Below are 19,268 nucleotides of genomic sequence, written 5' to 3' on the forward strand. Positions count from 1 at the left end.
GCTTGGGAGAAATTAGAATCATTTATTGAGATGTGGAGATTTGGCGTAACCCGCTTGGCTGAGGGCCAACCTCCCGGCCGTTGGACGGGGAGGATAGGACCCCCAAAAGAACCAAGAGGGACCCCCGGTAACCAGTGCAGAAACAAAAACAAAAACAAAACAAACCAAGTGATTGTTAAACTAATTCAGCCAAGGAGAGAAAGTGCCTGCTTGAGGGTACTGGGGTTAGTTTTGATGTATGCATGATAAGCCTCGGAGGACCAGCGGCCGAGTTGCTTGATGAGATACTCGGGTATGCCTTGGCGAGCGGCAGAGGACGCGGCCCCTGAAGGAGTGCCCAGAGAATTGTTCAGGGGGGTATCCGGCGGTTAGAAGGATGTCGTAGAGGTGAGAGAGGAACCAGTTGCGGGTCACGATACGGCCCTTCTCGTTTACGAACAGAGGGTCAGTAGGCAAAGCTCCGGCAGCAGTGCGAAGATGTGCGTAATGGGATAGAGGCTCGTATGGGCTTACGAATGAACAGAGTTTGAAATAATAGATGAGAGTGCCGGACCCGAGTTGGTCGGTTTTGCTTTTCTTGAGATAAAAGGTCAGTGTATCGGAAGATAGGATGGAGATGTCGGATAAGCAGGGTTGAGAAGAGGGATCGAAGGATGTGGAAGCGGCGGTAATTTCAGAGCATCTTAGGAAGCCGAAGAAGGCTAACAAGAATAAGGATTCGAGAGTGCGGTCGACCCAGGGTGAGTGGTAACCCGACCTGAGAATGTAGATGCAGGATTCGAGGATATCCGAAGTAAGTGGTGCACGTTGGTTCGGAAGTGGTTTTTCAAGCCGCTGAAAGCCTTTAAGCAGGAGACTAATTTGAGGGTGGATAAGGGAGGGACAGGTCGTGCCAAAAAGGAGTTTATGGAAGAAGTGGATGCCGCACAGGTATACTTTGGTGGTGGACGCTCGTACCTTGAGTGAGTTTCTACAATAGCAAACGAAGGATGATACAGTGAGAATATCGAAAGAAGGGAATTTTATGTTCGTGGAGAGGTGGAAGGATTGGAAGCCCTTCCAGGCAGTCCAGTAAGAGTTGAGAGTTCGAGGGGCAATCCCTAAGAGGATAGTTTGCTGGGCCAGCTGGACGTAGTGATGAAAAGGATGATTCAGAGGAACGTGAGTTCCGAATAGGGAGGTACTGTGCATGGGTTCGGTCTTGCATCTGGTGCCAAGTTCCTGAATTTCTGAAATTGAAAGCGAGAGAGAGAGTCAGCTATCTCATTAAGGTGACCTGGAATGTGAGCAGCTACGAGGACGAATTGATGTGTGAGAGAAATCCATTTAAGGCGGCGGAGAAATTTCATGATAGGTCGGGATGAAGACCTTCCTTTGTTGATTATATGGACTACTGCATAGTTGTCCGAATGGATAAGGACGGATTTTTGTTTCCAATCGTGGCCCCAAAGAGAAGCTGCAACGACAATTGGAAATATTTCGAACAGGGCCGATGACTGGTCGGCGAGAGGGATCGAAGAGAGTTCAGGAGGCCAAGGGGCCGCAAACCACTGGCCTTTGTAATAGCCTCCGAAACCGACTGAGGGGGCTGCGTCTGTGAAAAGCTGGATATCCTCGGCATTGGAGAGGAGGTCATCGTAGAAGAAAGATATGCCATTCCAGTTGGCCAAGAAAAGCTGCCAGAGCCTGAGCTCGGATTTGCAGTCGGCTGAAAGGCTTACGTGGTGATAAGAAGAGGACACGGAAGAGGCGAGGTCGAGAAGGTAGGAGATGAATGACCGTCCTTGGGGAATGATACGCATGGCGTAATTGAGGTGGCCAAGCAGAGAGAGAAGTTCCCTCCTTGTGCAAGATTTGGCAGAAGAATAGGTAGAGATATACGTCTGGATCCTGTCGATCTTGTCGCGAGGCAGGGAGGCAGAGAAATTGATGGAATTGAGGGTGATCCCGAGGAATTGTATTATATGAGAGGGACCGGTTGTTTTGTCTGTGGCGAGAGGTACCCCTAGTTTCCCGAAAACGGAAGTAAGTGTGGAAGAGGCTCTTGCGGGTGGGGCGTGAGGAAAATCTATGGTAAGGAAATCGTCAAGAAGGTGGACGAGAAAAGGAAGCCTATAGCTATTTAAGAGGATCCAGCAGAGAGCTTCGGCTAAGGTATCGAAAATTTTTGGGCTACTCCTGCATCCGAAAGTCAGGCGGACTGCGAAGAAGAACTTGTTCCGCCAATGAACGCCGAAGAGGTGCCAGAAGTCTTGATCGAGAGGCATAACTTTAAAGGCACTGGAGATGTCGGCCTTAGCGAGCCAGGCGCCCGGACCTGCGATTTTGATGAGAGAAATGGCATGGTCGATTGTGGCGTAGTGGAGGGAGAAGTCGGAACTGGGAATAAGACTATTGAGACTTGGCACGCGGGAGTTATGGGGGGCTGACAAGTCAATTATGAGGCGTTTTTTACCGGAATACTTACGGACCGCTATACCGATGGGATTGATGCGGTATACGGGGAATGGGGGAGAGTCGAGAGGGCCGATCATGAAACCATTCTCGACTTCAGATGCTAACAAGGAATCAATGGACTGGGGATCGGCAGATTGCAAATTTTTGCAAAAGACGGGGGAAGAAGGAAGTGTGCACAGGCCTGGTGAGAATCCGAAGGAAAGGCCGTCGAGTAAGATGTGGGTGGAAGAGGGGTCGGGGTGACGGAGCAGTTCGGAAGCAAGAGCGGGGATATCGATTGGGGTAGACAAAAAAGCCAGTAGTCATTTGGGAACGCTGAAGGTGGAGCGAGCATGCAAAGGCCGGCGGGGGCAGGCGGAGCGAGCGTGAGCTTCGCCGCAGAAGCTGCAAATGTGGAGGAAGCGACAAAGGGAAGAGGTGCATGTCGAGGAATTGAAGTTGTTGCAAATTTGTTGACCTCTGATCATCACGATGGGGCGACCGCGAACGTCTCTGGACCGGGAAGGTTTGAAGAAGACCTGGCGGGAGAATTGATGCTGAGGGGGAGAAGGGGCAGAGTCGGGGTTGGGCTTGTGGACTGTATTTGGACAAAGATTTGATGGATGTGTCCAAGAGGAACAGAAGTCGCAGGAAAGAGCTCTGATGCCGGCGAAAGTGCGGCAGTAAAGCTCAATGTCGAGGGCTCCCCAGTGGGTGCGCTGGTTCCATTGGAGTAGGCGGGCAGCGGCCTTGGCCGAGAACTGCTTGTGGTAGTCGTAGAACAGGGAGCCCTCGAAACGGACAGATAGATCGAGGATGATGTGCATGTAATCGTCGAGTTCCTGACGACGTTCAGGGAAGGCGGAGCAAATGATGTCGCGAAAGATGCTGAAAGCCAAGCAGAAGTCGGAAATTCGAAGGACTGAAGCAGAGTGAGGGTCAGAAGATTTGAGAGTAATGGAAATTGAGCCGCAGTCGACTGTTCTGGAATCGGAGTTGTAAGTGGAGGAAGAGAGAAGGTGAGCTAGATTGACGTCCGCACCTCGTAGAATTTGCTGCCGGAGTGAAAAGGAAATGGGAGGAGGACTAAACTTTAGTGCGTTAGGAGGAGCTGGGAGAGGAATGGCTGTTCGGAGAGAAAAGTCCTTAGTAAAGGGGAGATTGGAATCCAGGGCCGAAGGCATGGGATGACTGATGCCGTGTTGGACACCGGGGATGGGAGAGGATGAGGAGGGGAGAAGAGAGGAGAGCAGAGCAGATTGTGATAGGAGGGGTTAGACAGATCTGGGGCCTGGAGCTCATTGGCTTGGGATATGGAAGCCGAAGGCTGTTGAGGAGGAATTGAAGCAGGGGCAAAGGCTGCGTGAAGAACTGAGGAGGCTGCCGAGTCGTCTTGGACGCCAGGGGGTGGGGGAGGGTAAGAGCCGCCTGCTGGCTGAGCTGGGGGTCGTTTACTGGATGGCCTTTGGGCCGTGGAGACCGCAGCAGGGGCGGAAAGAAAAGAAACCGGGGCCGAAGGCACCAAGCTGGCGGAGCTTGAGCCGTGTTGGACGCCGGAGGTAGAGACAGAAGAGAGTGCAGAAATTAGATTAAGCAGAGAAGGGGTTTGGGGAGGGGCGTGAGCCTGGGGCCTTAGACCCGGCAGCAAGGAGTTTAGAGAAAGAGGCTGGGTGGAAGAGGCTAGGTGCGGTTGTTCGGCAGAGGAATGGATTGGTTGGGGAAGAGACAGAGACACGGATATATCAGGACAAGACAAGACAGAAGACGTGACGGGCAGAGGCGCGGACAGCCTCGGGGTCCTCACGTTCGGATGAGTGGCAGCGGCGCGGGTGATGTCATCGGAGGGCGCCGGGGGAAGCTGTGTGGCTGATGTTTCCTTTGTGTAGACTGCGGTTAAATACAGGGAAAACAGAGCTTTTTTGGAAGCGTTTCTTTTAAAACAGACTCCATGTTTTCGAAGTATCCTCTGGAGGCTTGCTACGGTCCAGTTGGAAATCGCGAGAGATGATCCAGGAGAAGGGGGAGCCGATGTGCGTGAAGCGCGGCGGCTGGGACGTCCTCGAGAGAAGCGGGGGTTATTTGGAGACTTTGCCGTGGAGGGACGGGGAGGCTGGGTTTGTGGTGAGAGAGGGACTACGACGGCAGAACGCAGTCTTCGGCGAGGGGTTGAATCTTGTGAGGACTGGCTGGGAGATGAGCGGCGCTGATGTGGCACGGCGGGTGAAGGAGGGGATGACACGGAGGTGAGGGGAGCGGGGGGGGAGGACTGGACGAGAGGGGTAGGAGAGTCTTCTGTGCTGCAGAAAAGGTCTTCATCGGAGCAGCCAATTTGCAGATCCATGAGAAGGGAGCACGGATTCGAGCTAGGCGAAAACGAACCATGCAGAAAACGAACGATGAAGAGGAGAGGGTGAAGTTTGATATATATGGAGACCGGTTGCTTACGTCAGGATTAGTGAGAACTGCGGCAGCTGTGTTGAATGAGCTCGGCTGCTTTTATTCCTCCCGAACTTTCATTAAAAACTCCATTAAAAAGAAATACATTCTTAGCATTTATTTTTTGATAACCTCTTAGTTTACAGTAACTCAGAGTCCGAGGGTGTCTATCCCTGCAGACGAAGGGCCCAAAGCAGAATACACCCTGGAGGCTAGCCAATCACAGGGCACAAACACTTGCAGGGCATAATTACCCCTAGATAGAATGTCTCTGGACTGCAGAACTGCATGAGAAAACCAGGGCACCTGACAAAGACCCGCATGTTCAATGGTACATTTTGGGGACTTCACACAGAAATTGCCTCAGGCTGGAAAAAAAACCCAAAAGATGTGACACTACAATGTCAAAATAACCAGGAATATAGTCCTGATTATTTTTATTGTCATATTGTCATGTGAAGACTAATAAAGAAAAAAAAACTACCGACTAATATAAGAGACAAAACTATTTGTCAAATATATCCAAGCTTTACTTCAGAGACTCACGAAGGCTTTGGTGGGTTGGAATAGTACGGATGTCTTCACTTATGATTGTCAATTATGAAAAATGACTGAAGAGCAAAATTTGGAGATTCCTCATTTGGGTCATTTACAACAATAATGAGGTGCATTCTAAACTGACAATGGATTGTTATACATTATGACGGTCTACTGTGCCTGAAAGTTTTGGCTTGCAATGAATTGGAATTGTTCTGTCATTCAAGTAAACATTCTTTCAATTATATTTGTTCTTTTGTCCATGTTAATTCATTTATAATCAAGATTATATTAATCCCTGTTCAGTAGGTCTTTACTGACACTGATGGACATATTATTGTCTGCAAATGGGAAATAGACATTCAGGCAATACGTAAATTAAATGGCCGTAAATTATGGCAGCCTGATCAAAAAGTAAAAAGAAAGTATGAGGTGACTGAATAAAATTGTGGATTGGGAGCCTAGTATTTAAGAATATGAGACAGAAAAATCAATCCCCATTCAATGTTTTGACACTACTGTACATAAGCTCTGTACATAGGCTCTGTAGCTGTCTTGCAGGATTGAGCACTGATTAGAGGTTCGTCCATCTATCACTGATATCTCTGCAAATCTGCAGTTACCCAGGAAGTCACAGGAGTCACTGTTTAGCTAAACCGGATTAGTCCCACTTCACTAATCTGAATCTTGTCTCTGCCAGTTGAATTGAATTTATTTACTCTTTATTGCCACACAGCAGTAGCTGTGGACTTTGCTTTCCGTACAGCAATAGAACACTGATGACGCAGACATTCAACACATACAATATTAGAAAATAAATGCAAATTGAAATGAAGAGACAAGCAAAACACAATCATAATCACATGCAAACATTAATCTTACATTCAATAAACAGAGTTGTAAAATAGATGCTTATAGGAAGCTAAATAGCTGAAGGTGAAGAGATCAAAGTTCATATGGCAGTGGGAAAGGAGCCAAGCGTGAAGTGGGTAGTTCTTTAAAGTATTAATTTAAAGTGTTTTCCTTCTGGGGAGCTGAAAAAATATAAACTGGATGAGAGGGATCTGAAACGATCATATAGCCATGATTAGAGGCACATCTTCAGCACCCCCACTTGAGGAATCCTGCTCACAGTCCACTAGTGACTTTTCCAGCTTCAAACACACATTTGAGCAACTGTCCTCACCCTCTGTCTGAATCAAATGCCTTCACTAGCCAATCCACCTGGGAGATCCATCTTAGTTTTTTTAAAGAAAAGTGAAAAAGTAGGCTTTCAATATTAAAAAGATAAAATTGCTTGTAGCATATAATGATACAATATTTGACAAACTAGTTGTTTACCTTAATAGTGACACTGATTTTCCAGTGATTTTTCTGTCTCTCAGTCTAAGCACTGTTATCTGATTTGTCTGATTATGTACAAATACAACCTCAACAGACCTCAGAATGTCTCAAAGATACTATAGCTTGAATCAAATATGTTTGAAATTGTCAAACCTAAAATGGATGAGCATAAAAAGAATCTTTACAAATACATATACTGTAATTGCACTGCATCTCCAATTAATAAAGCAAAGAAAAGATCAGTCATTTATTCTTTGTCTATCCCCTACAGCAGTGGTTCTCAAACTGTGGTACGCGTACCGGCAGTGGTACGTGGCGTGCCGCCAGGTGGTACACCAAATGACCCTGGAACTGTGTTGTGTGCGCTGAAAAAATCGGGACGGGTTTTCATATTTTGTATTTTTATACGTGTCGAATACGCAGCCTACGTACTACGATACAGTGCGCGCTAATACTTCAGTGGACACAAGAGATACTCTGTAATTCTTTACCACTCTATAGGAATGCGTGCTACGGACGCAAGTGACCAATTGTATTTAAAAAAAGCTCCTGTATCTCCAGCAAATAGGGAGAAAGGAGAATGTGCGTGATTTTGGAACAATGCCAATGTTGCAAACACAGGAATGCATAGAAATGCGTGCTACGAACGCTGGTAATCTTGTGAGCACAGGAAAGCGTGAAAAATAACAGAAAAATATTTAAGAACTGTTCTAATTTGAGAAAAATACACCGAGCGTCTCTGTGTTTCTCTCCCATGCGCATGAAATAAATACTTAAAATAAACACTGAAATAAAAACGGAAACGTGGAAAAATGCAAGCTTGCGGATTGCTAAAGCAGGTAAGCCCCACAATATTATGTGTGGAGAAAAAGCTGCTGAACAGCTCGACCTGCTGCCCCCCGAAAGACACAGTTATTCATAGAATTATTGAAATGAAGGATTATATCAAAAGTACGCTGACAGTGCGCGTTAAGATGAGCAGATGTTTTTCACTGCAATTAGATGAGTCTGTAGTTGATTTGGCCAATTTGCTCGTTTACGTTAGATAGGAGTTTGAGGGTACGTTCCGTGAGGACTTTCTGTTCTGTAAGCCGCTACCAACAGGAACTACAGGAGAGCACGTATTTCAGCTTCTGAATGAATTTATCGGAGAGAATGGCACTGGATACGAAGTGCGAGAACGACTGGATAAAATGTGTCGGAGTTTGTACAGACGGTGCTAGAGCAATGACAAGCCGACACAGGGGTGTAGTTGCACGAATTAGAGAGGTTGCTCCAGAAATTAATGGTTTCATTGCAACATCCACCGTGAGACCTTTGCCGTCAAGAAAATGCCTGACGATTTAAAATCTGTTAGACTGTTGTGAATTGTATCAAGGCTCGAAAAATTAATTCACATCTGCTTTGCTCGACTAAACAGGCTCACCCCTCTCACTGAAATGGTGCTTTTTTATTTTTATGTGTTGTTTTTTTTCTGTAAAACACTTTGAGAAGCCACATTTTAATATATCAAACAAAGTTTATTATTATAATATTTATTATATGTATGTGTGAGTGTGTGTGCACATGCGCTCATGTTGGTCATTGATAATTTCTGGGATTCCTATGAGATGGTGACTTGTAGGTGGTACTTGAATGCTTTGGTTGGATTAGGGGTGGTACTTGGTCCAAAAAGTTTGAGAACCACTGCCCTACAGAATAGGGCAATTCACTTTAATGAACCCAAAGGAAACTGAGGAGCTAATGTGGTACCTAGAGTGTCTGCCAGGTTGAAAAGGTGGGCCGAACTTAACTTTGAAGTGCAACTCAGAATGGACCCCACTGATGTACTGATGTACCTGTACTTAGTAATGGACTGTTCTGTTATATTGTACGTGTAAGATTCTTTGAAACAGGAGATTGTTTTAAGAAAAGAATAACAAGTAGAGATATATAGTAGATCCCATATCCTCAAGGAGAGCATGCGAAGACACATGATAGACTATTAATACTTGTATTGTGAAGAGGGGACTTCTTTACTTACTTATTCAGTTATCTTAAACCAAAACAGACTCAATCATCAACTGTAGATTAGCAGGACTTGGTGCACGATGATCTACGATATGCTGTGAATTAATTATTTTGGAGTGATAGGTAACTAGGTTGTACAGTATTTCAAGATTTTAACATCTATATTAAATAAATTATAACTAACAAAAAGTAATTTGTGACTTTTACTGCATCTGTCCAAACGTGAATGCTCTCTCTGCTTGATTACATTCGGAAAGATGATTCAGTTTCCATTATCATGCAGTAGCTGTTTGTTTTTAATTTCCAGAAACCCTTTTTTTTTCTTATATTCACTGGCTTTACCGCTATCAGCTACTCTGAAGTTCCATGCACAGAGCGGAAGACTGAATGAGGTACCAGGGGTAGGGGTGGTGAGGGGGATGTTGAGACAGAAAAAGAAACTTGTGAACAGCACATTAAACAATGTATATAGTTTTTTGCTGAATGCTTATTTGTGGTAAGTGTTGACTTCCAGCCTTGAAATTGCACAATACAGACGGTGGTCTGTGGACTTCCTCTAAAGCAATGTGTAGATACTGTAGAATACAGATGATAACTTTTCTTTGCTGAACACTAATCACTTTGGTAAGTTTTTAGTTTTGTTTCTTTATCTATTATCCTATTTTGTCAGCATCCTTTTCAAAGAACAGCAGCTGTAGAGTAATTTCAAAGAGTGCTTTTACCAAGAGCATTAGTCTTCTTCATTATTATCACAAAAAATAAAAATAGAAAAAAACAATTTAGAGATCTGAGAGAAATTAGGACTTTTTGTTGTTTTGTTGTTGCTTGTTTATTTTTTTTCCTCAGCATCCTGGAACAAGACCGAGAATTTAGAAATAAAAGTTTCTATCAATTCGTTTTGTATGGCTATGAAATGGAAGGGCTAGTGTTTGGTTTATTGACATTTGGGTAAATTATTCTGTGTTGAATGGATTTAGTGTGATGTTTCAACTGTTCCACCAAGACAATGTGTTCCATGTGGCAGCCTCTTCTAGCATTAGAAAAAAGTTTCCAAAATGCTGAAAGAGAATGTGAAGGTAAATACAAATCAAGTCTCATTTTTCTTCCATTCTTGCTTAAGCTATTTGAAAGACTGTGGCTGCCACAGTTTCTCACAGATCCTGAGGTGCTTGGTCTCTTCTTACACATTTATAGGATGACTTTCTATGATGTTTGCTCTAATGCAAAAAAGGGGCTTATTTTTATGTATCCAACTAAAATTCAAATACATTTTTCACAATGGTGATTTGGAAATTAATCATACAGTCTCCTGCAACCTTCACTTCAAAATAAAAAGAAAATCCTTTCCAAAATATTGAATTTTCAGAAAGAATATTCATAGGATTCAATTCAGACTCTAATCATGGTGGTTGTGAATGCAGATTCTTTGATGCAATGATGGTGCTCTTAGTGAGCTCATTTACATTTTTATGGTTGAGTATATATCATTACAATTCATGATGCTGACATTCCACTTTTAAGCCTATTCTTGTTTTGTTTTTTTCTGGTGTTTTTACCTTGACCATTACATTCAGTCTCTACCAACATACTCTTCTGTATTTAAAATAAGTATATGAGCAGAAATATTGTAAAGGATCATATCTTCTTGGGAAGCAGTAGGCATGTCTTTACATAGGTACGGGTATGTACAATAGAATTATGGAACAGGGTACACAGCCAAGTTTAATACCCTGGCTTATTTCAAGACTGGGATTTCAAAGGACTTAGCTACCAACTACAACACAAGCTAAACAGGACGAGCGGTCTCCCCTCATCTGTAGTCTTTCTTGTGTTTTATCTTGTGTCTAACTTGCTTGCAATGTTGAAGCACAGTGTACACAATTATCCCAAATTATAAAACTGTTATTGAATTTGGTATCCCAGTGGATTGGTATCCAATCCAATCTTCCCTAATTCATGCAAAAAATGTCATTGTTGGAGGCGCAAACCAATTCCCCACTCAGGCCATGAGAACCATGAGGAGACTATCAACATAGCACATGGAATTTGGAAGATTCTCTAAAGTGGTTTTATAGCAGGATGCGCCTACATGCTTTAACCAGCCGAGGTGGCACAAAAGCAGGTGGAGCACCATGGCCAAACATCTTGGGAGTTCAAACCAAATTCATATTATTGGCAAACTGTGACTGGGATTCCCCAAGTGGTGACATTTGACCCCAATAGCTTTTGGTTTGTAAGAGAAGTATATAGATATTCCCAATAAATACACCAGCCTAGAAAATTACAAAAAAGGCTGGTTTTTATTAATTTGTTTTATCTAAAATAAATGATAATTCTTGGTTTTGCTTTGCATTTACTTATTTCACTGTGTAGAAAGTAAAGCCTTATTTTCACTATTTAGCCATTAAGTTATTGTATGCATACCAAATTAAATTTGATCTATAATATTCTTTTGATAATAGTACTGGAATAACCAGCTCCTTATTGAGTCATGACACTCAGTCTGTAGTCATCAAGTATACTGGTGAATCAAAAGTCGCTGTTTTGAGCCTAGGACATGTCATAAGCTAACTGTGACTGATAACTGTAACTGTGATAAGCTAAAAGTGTGGAGAGCAATTGACTTAGGATGTCTGGAAATGGGTGGAGATTTGTCTTATCTTGGCAGATGCTGATAAATTTGTAGTGAGAAACAACTCCTTCTACTCTGAAGCACTGTTTAGCTTGGAGCATGTCAAAAACATTAGCAAATAACAAATAGCAGATGGGTGTGAACAAGTAGTTTACAGCCATAAAGCAACATCATAAAAATCCCCGCTTACAAATTGGGTGAGCATTAACCTGATTTATCCTATGTGTGCGGTGCTATCTTTCTACTTTTGTAACTTCTTGTTAAACATGTTCTGTAAATTCAGAAAAGTTCAAATTTATAGAGGAGACAATAATAAAATTACAGCTTGTCATTACTCTCCTTTCACTTTTATAAGTTACATCCCAAACAAATAGAATGGTTGAGTGACAGACAGTTTTAACCCAAAAAAAGAACAAAAATCAACTGAAATAATAACTCAAAAGAAAGAAGTTCCTGTTTTCTAATGCTGCCACAGCGAATCAAAGTCAGTTCAAAGAGCAGGTTAATTATAACACATGAGAAACACATCAGAGCCACACAGGAAATGTATTTGGGTATAAGAATCACTCTGGTAAACGAAGAAAAAAAGGAGGAAAATGCTTCAGAGGTTATTTAGACTGAACCTCTTCACGTCTGCCTTATTCAACCTGTTACTGTATGAAGTGACAAACTCCAAAACTAAATCAATATTAATTAACATACTACATACTTTATACCAGTTATACACTTGTCTTGCTGTATTTTCCATGTAGAAAACCAAAATGTTCATGTTTGTAATTTTTTATCTCTAGATGGACAACTACTAAACAAACTGTACTTAGTGCACTGTGAATGGGAGTGTCACTTTGTAATCTTGTAAAACAAAGTACAATGATAAGGAAGTAAAGTGCTGGTTCATACAAACCTCATTAGCTTTTTTTAGTTCCTTGTCAGACTCAGCATTTTATGCATTTGTTTTCAATGGGTGAGTCTGCCTCTTTTATTTTATTAATCATATGAATGTTTTGAATTTTCTGATGCTGATAAGCAGGGGAAAGAAATATACTTCTCACTTTAATTTTAGATGTAGCAAATTTGGTCATTTCTGCCTTTATTTCCAGGACAATTTTATTTGCAACAGTATGCCAGTATGCTTTTTGACTTGTTGGTTTTAGGTTTGGTGATGAGTACGACTTTTAAAATTTCATGTCGATTGACATGCATTCAAAGACAAAACTTTCTACTACTTCTGATATAACATTACATTATTATACATATATTATTATTATCAGTTGTGTTGTTGTTGGTAGTGGTGGTGGTGTTGTTGTTGAATATTAATGGTTTGGACATTTTTCAGGAGGTAGATGACAAAACAGAGACCTTGTGAAGGCTGGCTTTTGGGTCACATTGCACTGGTAAGTGAACATAATTTACCAAATTAACTACTGTGCAGTACAGTGAGCTCTGAGTGTATTTGTACCTTTATCATGTGTATTCATAAACATGAGCATTGCTGGCTTTACAGTTATTGCAAATCTGTGATCTGTGGCAAAATGAAAACTTTTTTCAGGATCACTATAAAGGTGAAACAAACAAGAAAAAGTATGTGTCCCAAAGAAGATATAGGCCAAAATTCTTCCGTACAGCCTTAGGTTCGAAATATTTGGATTTAAAGAGTTCAGAGTCAAGGCAAATAATAATAAAAATAATAATAATGATAAGCATTGTTGATAACTGATGTATGCTATAAAAGTGTAAAAGTGATATATTTAAGCCTGCATGATTGGAAAGGTGAAATATGCATACAGTACATTCAATTTATTTATTATAACAGCAGAATAGTTCAGTTATATAATATTTAAATAATTTATTCCTGGGAGAAGTGAATTTAAACAAAAGAGCTTAAACAATAAAAAGGAATACAAAATAATTTTAATTTAAAAAAATGCTTAATTTAGAACAATTCCAAGTCATTACAATTTAGAGAAAGAAATAAAATTAAGAAACAAATCAGTAACTGAGACTCCTGACTGCACTAAATCCAGAGATCCCCAAACCTGGTCATGTAAGAAGAGAAGAGCATACAGTATAAATGTTCCCCAGTGATGCCTCTTAGATTATTTTTCATAATATTGTCTAGAAGATTATCATCAACATAAAAACCTGCCTTTGTCATAGATAGCCTACTGTAGTTTTCGTTATCTTTATATAACACTCTGCACTTGTCCACATTAAATACCATCTACCAATTGCTTGCTCTTTGTCCTGAATTGATCTTGAATTCTTCTTGAGTTTCCTTTGCAGCTTCTGAACTATTTGCTAATCCACCTATTTTGGAGTCATCTGTAAACTTGATAAGCCTACTAACTGTACCGTTTGTGGTGGTGGAGGGGAGTCCCCATTACCTGTTAAGCTCTTTGAGTGGAGTGTCAAAAAAAGCGCTAATTAAGTGCAAGCAATTAATTATTGTAATGCATATAGCTGACATTAGAGGTTCTGCGAGCCTGCTTACCAGTGCAGTCACTGGGTCCCTGTTGAGTGATGCCAGAGGCCTGGGTTCGCGTCCCGGGGGGGCGACATGAGGCGGCAGCGGTGAGGACGTATACCCATTTGAACTCCAGAGAGCTATATTATTATGAATTATTACCAGAATCATTAGGTCATTGAATATGACCCCTGCTTTTAGAGACTGTTGGACAGGTCTTGGTACTGCCATTGAATAAGGTCTGTTGTTTAGTATAGCATCGGGTCTAGGAGAGTTGTTTGTCTTGTTTATGTGAGAGCGGTTTACGTGCTTCTATTGCTTGTGACACTACAGCCTCTATTATGCTATTGCTTTCTAGTACAGAAAATTGTACTTCCTGAGCCTTAGGTATGAAGATGAACACCTGAATTAAATATTAATTTAAAACACTGGCCGATCACCTTCCATCTTCTAAATGTTTGAGCAAGCTCAATGTACATGGAGACAACTAAAAAACTGCAAAAAGGCAGAATTTCTTGTTATATTTGTGGATATTAGGTTTTTGTAATATAAAGACTTTCACGTCAGTTGTTCCTAGATTAAATTGTAAAATGGACTCATATATTGCATTACTGCTAAAATGTTGTGATAACGGTTATACTGTATTTAATGTAAGCTATTGAATTTTTGCATCCACCTTTGGTTTCCCAGCTTCTCAATATACCCCTTTAGATCTTTCTTAGTGTTTGACTGTTAAAGTACAGACTTTTCCAAAAATGTTAAGAAGTGCATGAGGTCAATATGTCTTTCCTCTTTTAATATACTTTATTATAGTTAACATACACGGGGTGTTTTTTAAGACACAAAACATCCCACTCTTTGCCCTGATAGGACTATACACAGTATTAGTCATTAATCCCAAGTTCATTGCTTGGCATTTGACTACTTTAAAGTAAAACGAGTTCTACTTGACATTATGAACTGTACACAGAAACAAGCAAATTGAGAAAAAAAACAATGCAGGACAGGTATAAAAAAAGCCTCTCTGCTTCCATTGACGTAGGTAAGCTAAACTGATGACTGTTGCAACTTAATTGAACCCCACGAGTTTCAGAATGAAAGCTGCTTGCTCCCACTCAAAGTTCTTTCATTAGTGCCATCATGCTGTAATTTCCCTACTTCTATAGCGTTAATGAACGTGCGGAGCCAAAGCATATTGCACGTAAAAAGATGTTGTTTGACTACAAACCTTTGATGTTGTTGTTCTTTTGTGAGTTTAGCTCAATGCAGCAATATTAAAGAAGCAATCTGATAAAAGGATCAGTGCAGGTTCTTCCATTTCTAAACAGCAGTATCAGGGAAATTACAGCAATGTGAAAGCAGCATAACTGTTCTAAAACCAGTGGAAATGAAGGTGATTTCCCATTTTCACACAGTATACAGATCTCAAGATCTTGACTAAATTCCTCACCAGCCATTCTGTACAACTCACCTCATATGTGTCCTGTTAGTATAATGACACAAGAGGATGTTTCTTCATAGAGTTGTCTCTGGTCCCAAAAACATTTACAGTACCCTTAGCTGATAACGCATACCCACACTGTCTGACAAGATAATTTGTAATAATACAGTTGGGTAATGTGTGAATACATACAGCACCAGCCTACTGCAGTTAGGGCTTTAAGCACTTAATATAAAGAGAAAAAGCAGTCTCTTTTTTATTGAAATATTTACTTGAGGAGTCTTTAAACATATTGATCATAGATCAGTTCTGAAAGACTGGTTTTTCAGAAGGTATACTTAAATGTGTGAACGTCTTTCCTTATGAAGTTAACATTTTGGAAATTCCCTCACTGACAGATGTGACTGCAGTGCTGTAGCTACCAATGTGCAATGACCATGGGAACACAGGAAGTCACAGTTGTGATGGGACAGTCAATGCAGAACACACAGCACTAATAAGGGCAGGCGGAAATGACTAGTCTCCATTCTCTCCTCAGACCACAGAACACTCCTTCACTTTATCAGCAACAATACTATTGCTGCAGCTTCAGATACCATCATTCAAGTATGCCGCGTGGCTCACAGAGAACAGAGATAACATGCCTATTTGTGTGACTGGGACTGCACTATATTCATGGCTGCATCTTTGAAAAAAAAGAAATCTTTTGGACTTGAAAACAAAAACCAAAACAGCTTAAGAATGTGTTTCAAGGAATGTGACATTTTGTAAGTTCCTCTTCTTTTCTACAAATTCTGATAAATAAAGCTTAATTGTTCTTTCAGGTCTGATTGACATATACTGTTACATAGTTCAGGAGGGTAGCTGCCTTAGCATGCGTAGGCTGCAAAGGAACAAGTAATAGGTTTATTCCACGCTGAAAAGAGAAGAAAGAAAACACCATGGTTCGGCCATGGAGCCTTCTTCAGGTGTGAGCTCAGGCTCCACAGCCGAAATGTTGTGTTTTCTTGTTTCTCTTTTCAGCATGAAATAAGCCTATTACTTGTTCCTATACTGTACAGTATATATACAATGACAGACTTGTTTTCTTGTAATCTTCTCTATTCACATTCAGGTTTCGACTTCACCCCTCTCTTCACCTCTCTCCACTTCTTACCACCTGAGTAATCTTAATGTTTGCTGTCTGCCCAGTCTTTCTCACATCTGAAGAAGGCTCCACAGCCTTTTTTCTATTTTCAGCTGTTTTCTTTCTTCTCTTTTCAGCATGGAATAAACCTATTACTTGTTCCTTTACAGTGTACAGTATATATATATAGCAGGACAAGCACTCAGATTTGGTTATAAGAAAAATGTTCATGCAATGTTTTTTAAAAGTTCAGTTCCACTGACCGTACATGCTAATAAACGTTACTGGGTGACGTTTATGCTTCACCAATCAAAGAGAACAAGTGTTTCCTCAGGAAGCCTGGTTTTCTGCAACACTTGGAACTGGTGAAACATGAAAGATTCAACGGTCTAAAGCTGTTTTTCAGAGACGTGTTGAGATGTCTTACTTTTTCACTGGCTTAGGTTAGATTTATAGTTTGTAACAAGGAGTCGATAAGATTTGACTGGTAAATGTAACGAATCAGCTACTACCACAGCTCACATTGGCTAACCAGGTCCAATTTTGTATAAAGTTCTTATGATAAAGTATCAAAGATTCTGAGTTGTTTGTGTTAAAGATTTCCTAATGACAAGCCTTTCTTATTCTCACTTTAAAGCTGTATTATTAACAGTCAATGTTGTTATAATGGTAGAAAAGACTAGAGGAGGCTTTGAATAAATTGATGAGTCTTGAAACAATACCATATATTCTGCTTCCGTATTGTCAAAGACACTGTGATGATCCAGTGAAAGCATGGGCTACACATACTGTAACATAATGCTTGCTGCCCTAAAGGAGCTGAAGGGCAGATGTCTATAAGCAGGGTTTTTACAGATGTTGAAATGCTTTTTTAATTACATATGAAATCATCCCAAGGGAGCAGTGAATCAGGAGGGCACGAGGCAGAAAACTATTTATATTGTCACTTATGCTGCTTTGAAAGTAAACATTTAAAAATGATTTTCTACTGTCACAAAATAAAAATAGTTGCAGCTGCTATTAACTGGAATGGAAGAATATAAATTTTTCCATACAGAGCAATGAAAACAGATTGTCATAGTAACACATGTCTATGCAAGCAAATAGTAAGATCCTTTTGTGACCGTATTTCAAATAAAATAAAAAAATATAATTTTACATATAACAGATCTTTACAGTACCATCATTTTTATGTAGAAGAAAAATACTAGGCCTACCAAGCTTGTTTTTTTCAGTAAACATCTGTGGTTTTGATTTTAGTTCAAATATGCACATTCACCACTTATAAGAGATTGCAAACGTATTTCACTGAAAAACATTGGCCCATCTATTCTGGTTATGTTATTAAGAAAGACGATCGCTTGACGTTTCTTTAGTTCTTAATGTATTTCTGAATAATAAATAATAAAATAATACATTTCAATAATAAAGAAAAAAACAAAAGAATTAAATTAAATCAATTTCATATTGCACATTGCTATTAGAATACAAAATATCATTTCATCTCCCTAAAGTAGGCCACAACCATTGTAAAAACATACCGTATGCAAGGTCTTTTACTATGTATGAAGAAAATACAGAACATTAAAATTCCAATACAGAAAAGAATAACTGGTGTCCTTGTATCCAGTAAGGTTAGCAAATATGTCTCTTTTTGTGCTTATAAATAAGCACAAACCAAGATGCAGGAATTTAGAAGTATTAATTAGCTCTGTGAGAGGTCTATTTGTCAATCAGAAATGATAGATATTACCCATTTCTGTCATTTATACTTACTGTTCCAAAGGTACAGTATGATAAATGCTTTGCATGTTTGACTTCATTTTAGTTTTTTAGTATATTTTATTTCCATAGAATCTTTAATGACCACAAGGAGTCAGGAGTCACAAAGCGTCAGATCTTATCTGAATAAGAGCACCTCCTAGAGCACAGAGTCTTCAGTCACTGGAGCACTGGTTGTTCAATTCAATTGAAAATACAATATTCATCCCCAGGGGGACAATTTAAGCAACTAACGGTGCAATATACAGTACAACCCATAACAAATAAAACAACTTTACTAAATATATATATACAATAAAAACGCAAACAGACCTTAAAAATGTTTGAAAGTAACATTGTGCATTTTTTTAAAAGATATTGAAGTACATTCACATTTGTAGAGAGGAGTCTATTCAATAGATGTCATATTGCTAAATCTTCTTTCCAGGCCTGATGGCCTGTGGAACAAAACAAAAACTTCCTTTTGTTTGTCTTGCACTGCTTAGGAAATTCTTGCCCAGATGAACAAGTACCACCTGCTGGCCCACCAACATCACTTACAGTGGCAACCTGGCTTTCCTTTAAAGTCTCCCATTCCAATATTTACCAGGCCCAACCTTGCTTAATTTCTGAGATCCAACATGATTGATCTAAAAAAGTGATGATGCTCCTGTGTTTTTCCAATGTCTAAGACCTATGTCAAGTCAAAACTTCAAAACAGCCTCCCCTTGACTGGCTGTGGGTCCTAATTATGACTAATCTGTGCCAAAGTTACTCACATTAAGGGGAGTTATGTGTGAATATACTCCTGGGCAATCGTTAAGTTAAGGATTAATAGATCTATTATCGGCAAATTCTACTTATTCATTAGATGATCTGTAAAATAACCTTCAAAGACTAGCACTCATTTATCTTACCATTGTAACCTTGTATCTTAACCATAATGATGTCTTAAGGTCATGCAACCAGGAATATCTGACACTAACTGTTGCAAGTGCAGTTCTCTTCTATTTCTTCAACACTATCCACAAGAAATGTTTTTGTTGTGTGTGGCAATAGAAAGCTTAATCTGCTGGATGTT

General features: G+C 40.4%; 2 protein-coding genes across 6 annotated transcripts in view; one reads left to right on the forward strand and one right to left on the reverse strand.

Annotated features, from left to right (window-relative positions):
• Nucleotides 1-339: 339 nt before the first annotated feature.
• Nucleotides 340-2,582, reverse strand: LOC148672850 (uncharacterized). Its single transcript, XM_088628812.1, has one exon. It carries the CDS (start codon nucleotides 2,532-2,534, stop codon nucleotides 1,152-1,154), a length of 1,383 nt encoding a protein of 460 aa, XP_088484938.1. The 5' UTR covers nucleotides 2,535-2,582; the 3' UTR covers nucleotides 340-1,151.
• Nucleotides 2,583-9,239: 6,657 nt separating this feature from the next.
• Nucleotides 9,240-19,268, forward strand: part of sh3bp2 (SH3-domain binding protein 2) — a 37,734-nt gene continuing 27,705 nt past the window's right edge. The window contains exons 1-2 of one of the 5 annotated variants that reach the window (XM_088628819.1): nucleotides 9,240-9,259; nucleotides 12,732-12,789. Coding sequence is in view for 2 of the 5 variants with exons in the window: in XM_088628815.1 (XP_088484941.1) it covers nucleotides 15,976-16,067 (92 nt within the window). In the remaining 3 variants the exon portion in view is untranslated. Of the gene's footprint in view, nucleotides 9,388-11,971; nucleotides 12,360-12,731; nucleotides 12,790-15,825; nucleotides 16,068-19,268 lie in introns of those variants that run through there. The other 4 variants (XM_088628817.1, XM_088628818.1, XM_088628815.1 and 1 more) reach the window with 4 other exon arrangements.

This window comes from Lepisosteus platostomus, chromosome 4, assembly GCF_059453375.1.
Source record: "Lepisosteus platostomus isolate fLepPlt1 chromosome 4, fLepPlt1.hap1, whole genome shotgun sequence".
NCBI lineage: Eukaryota > Metazoa > Chordata > Actinopteri > Semionotiformes > Lepisosteidae > Lepisosteus > Lepisosteus platostomus.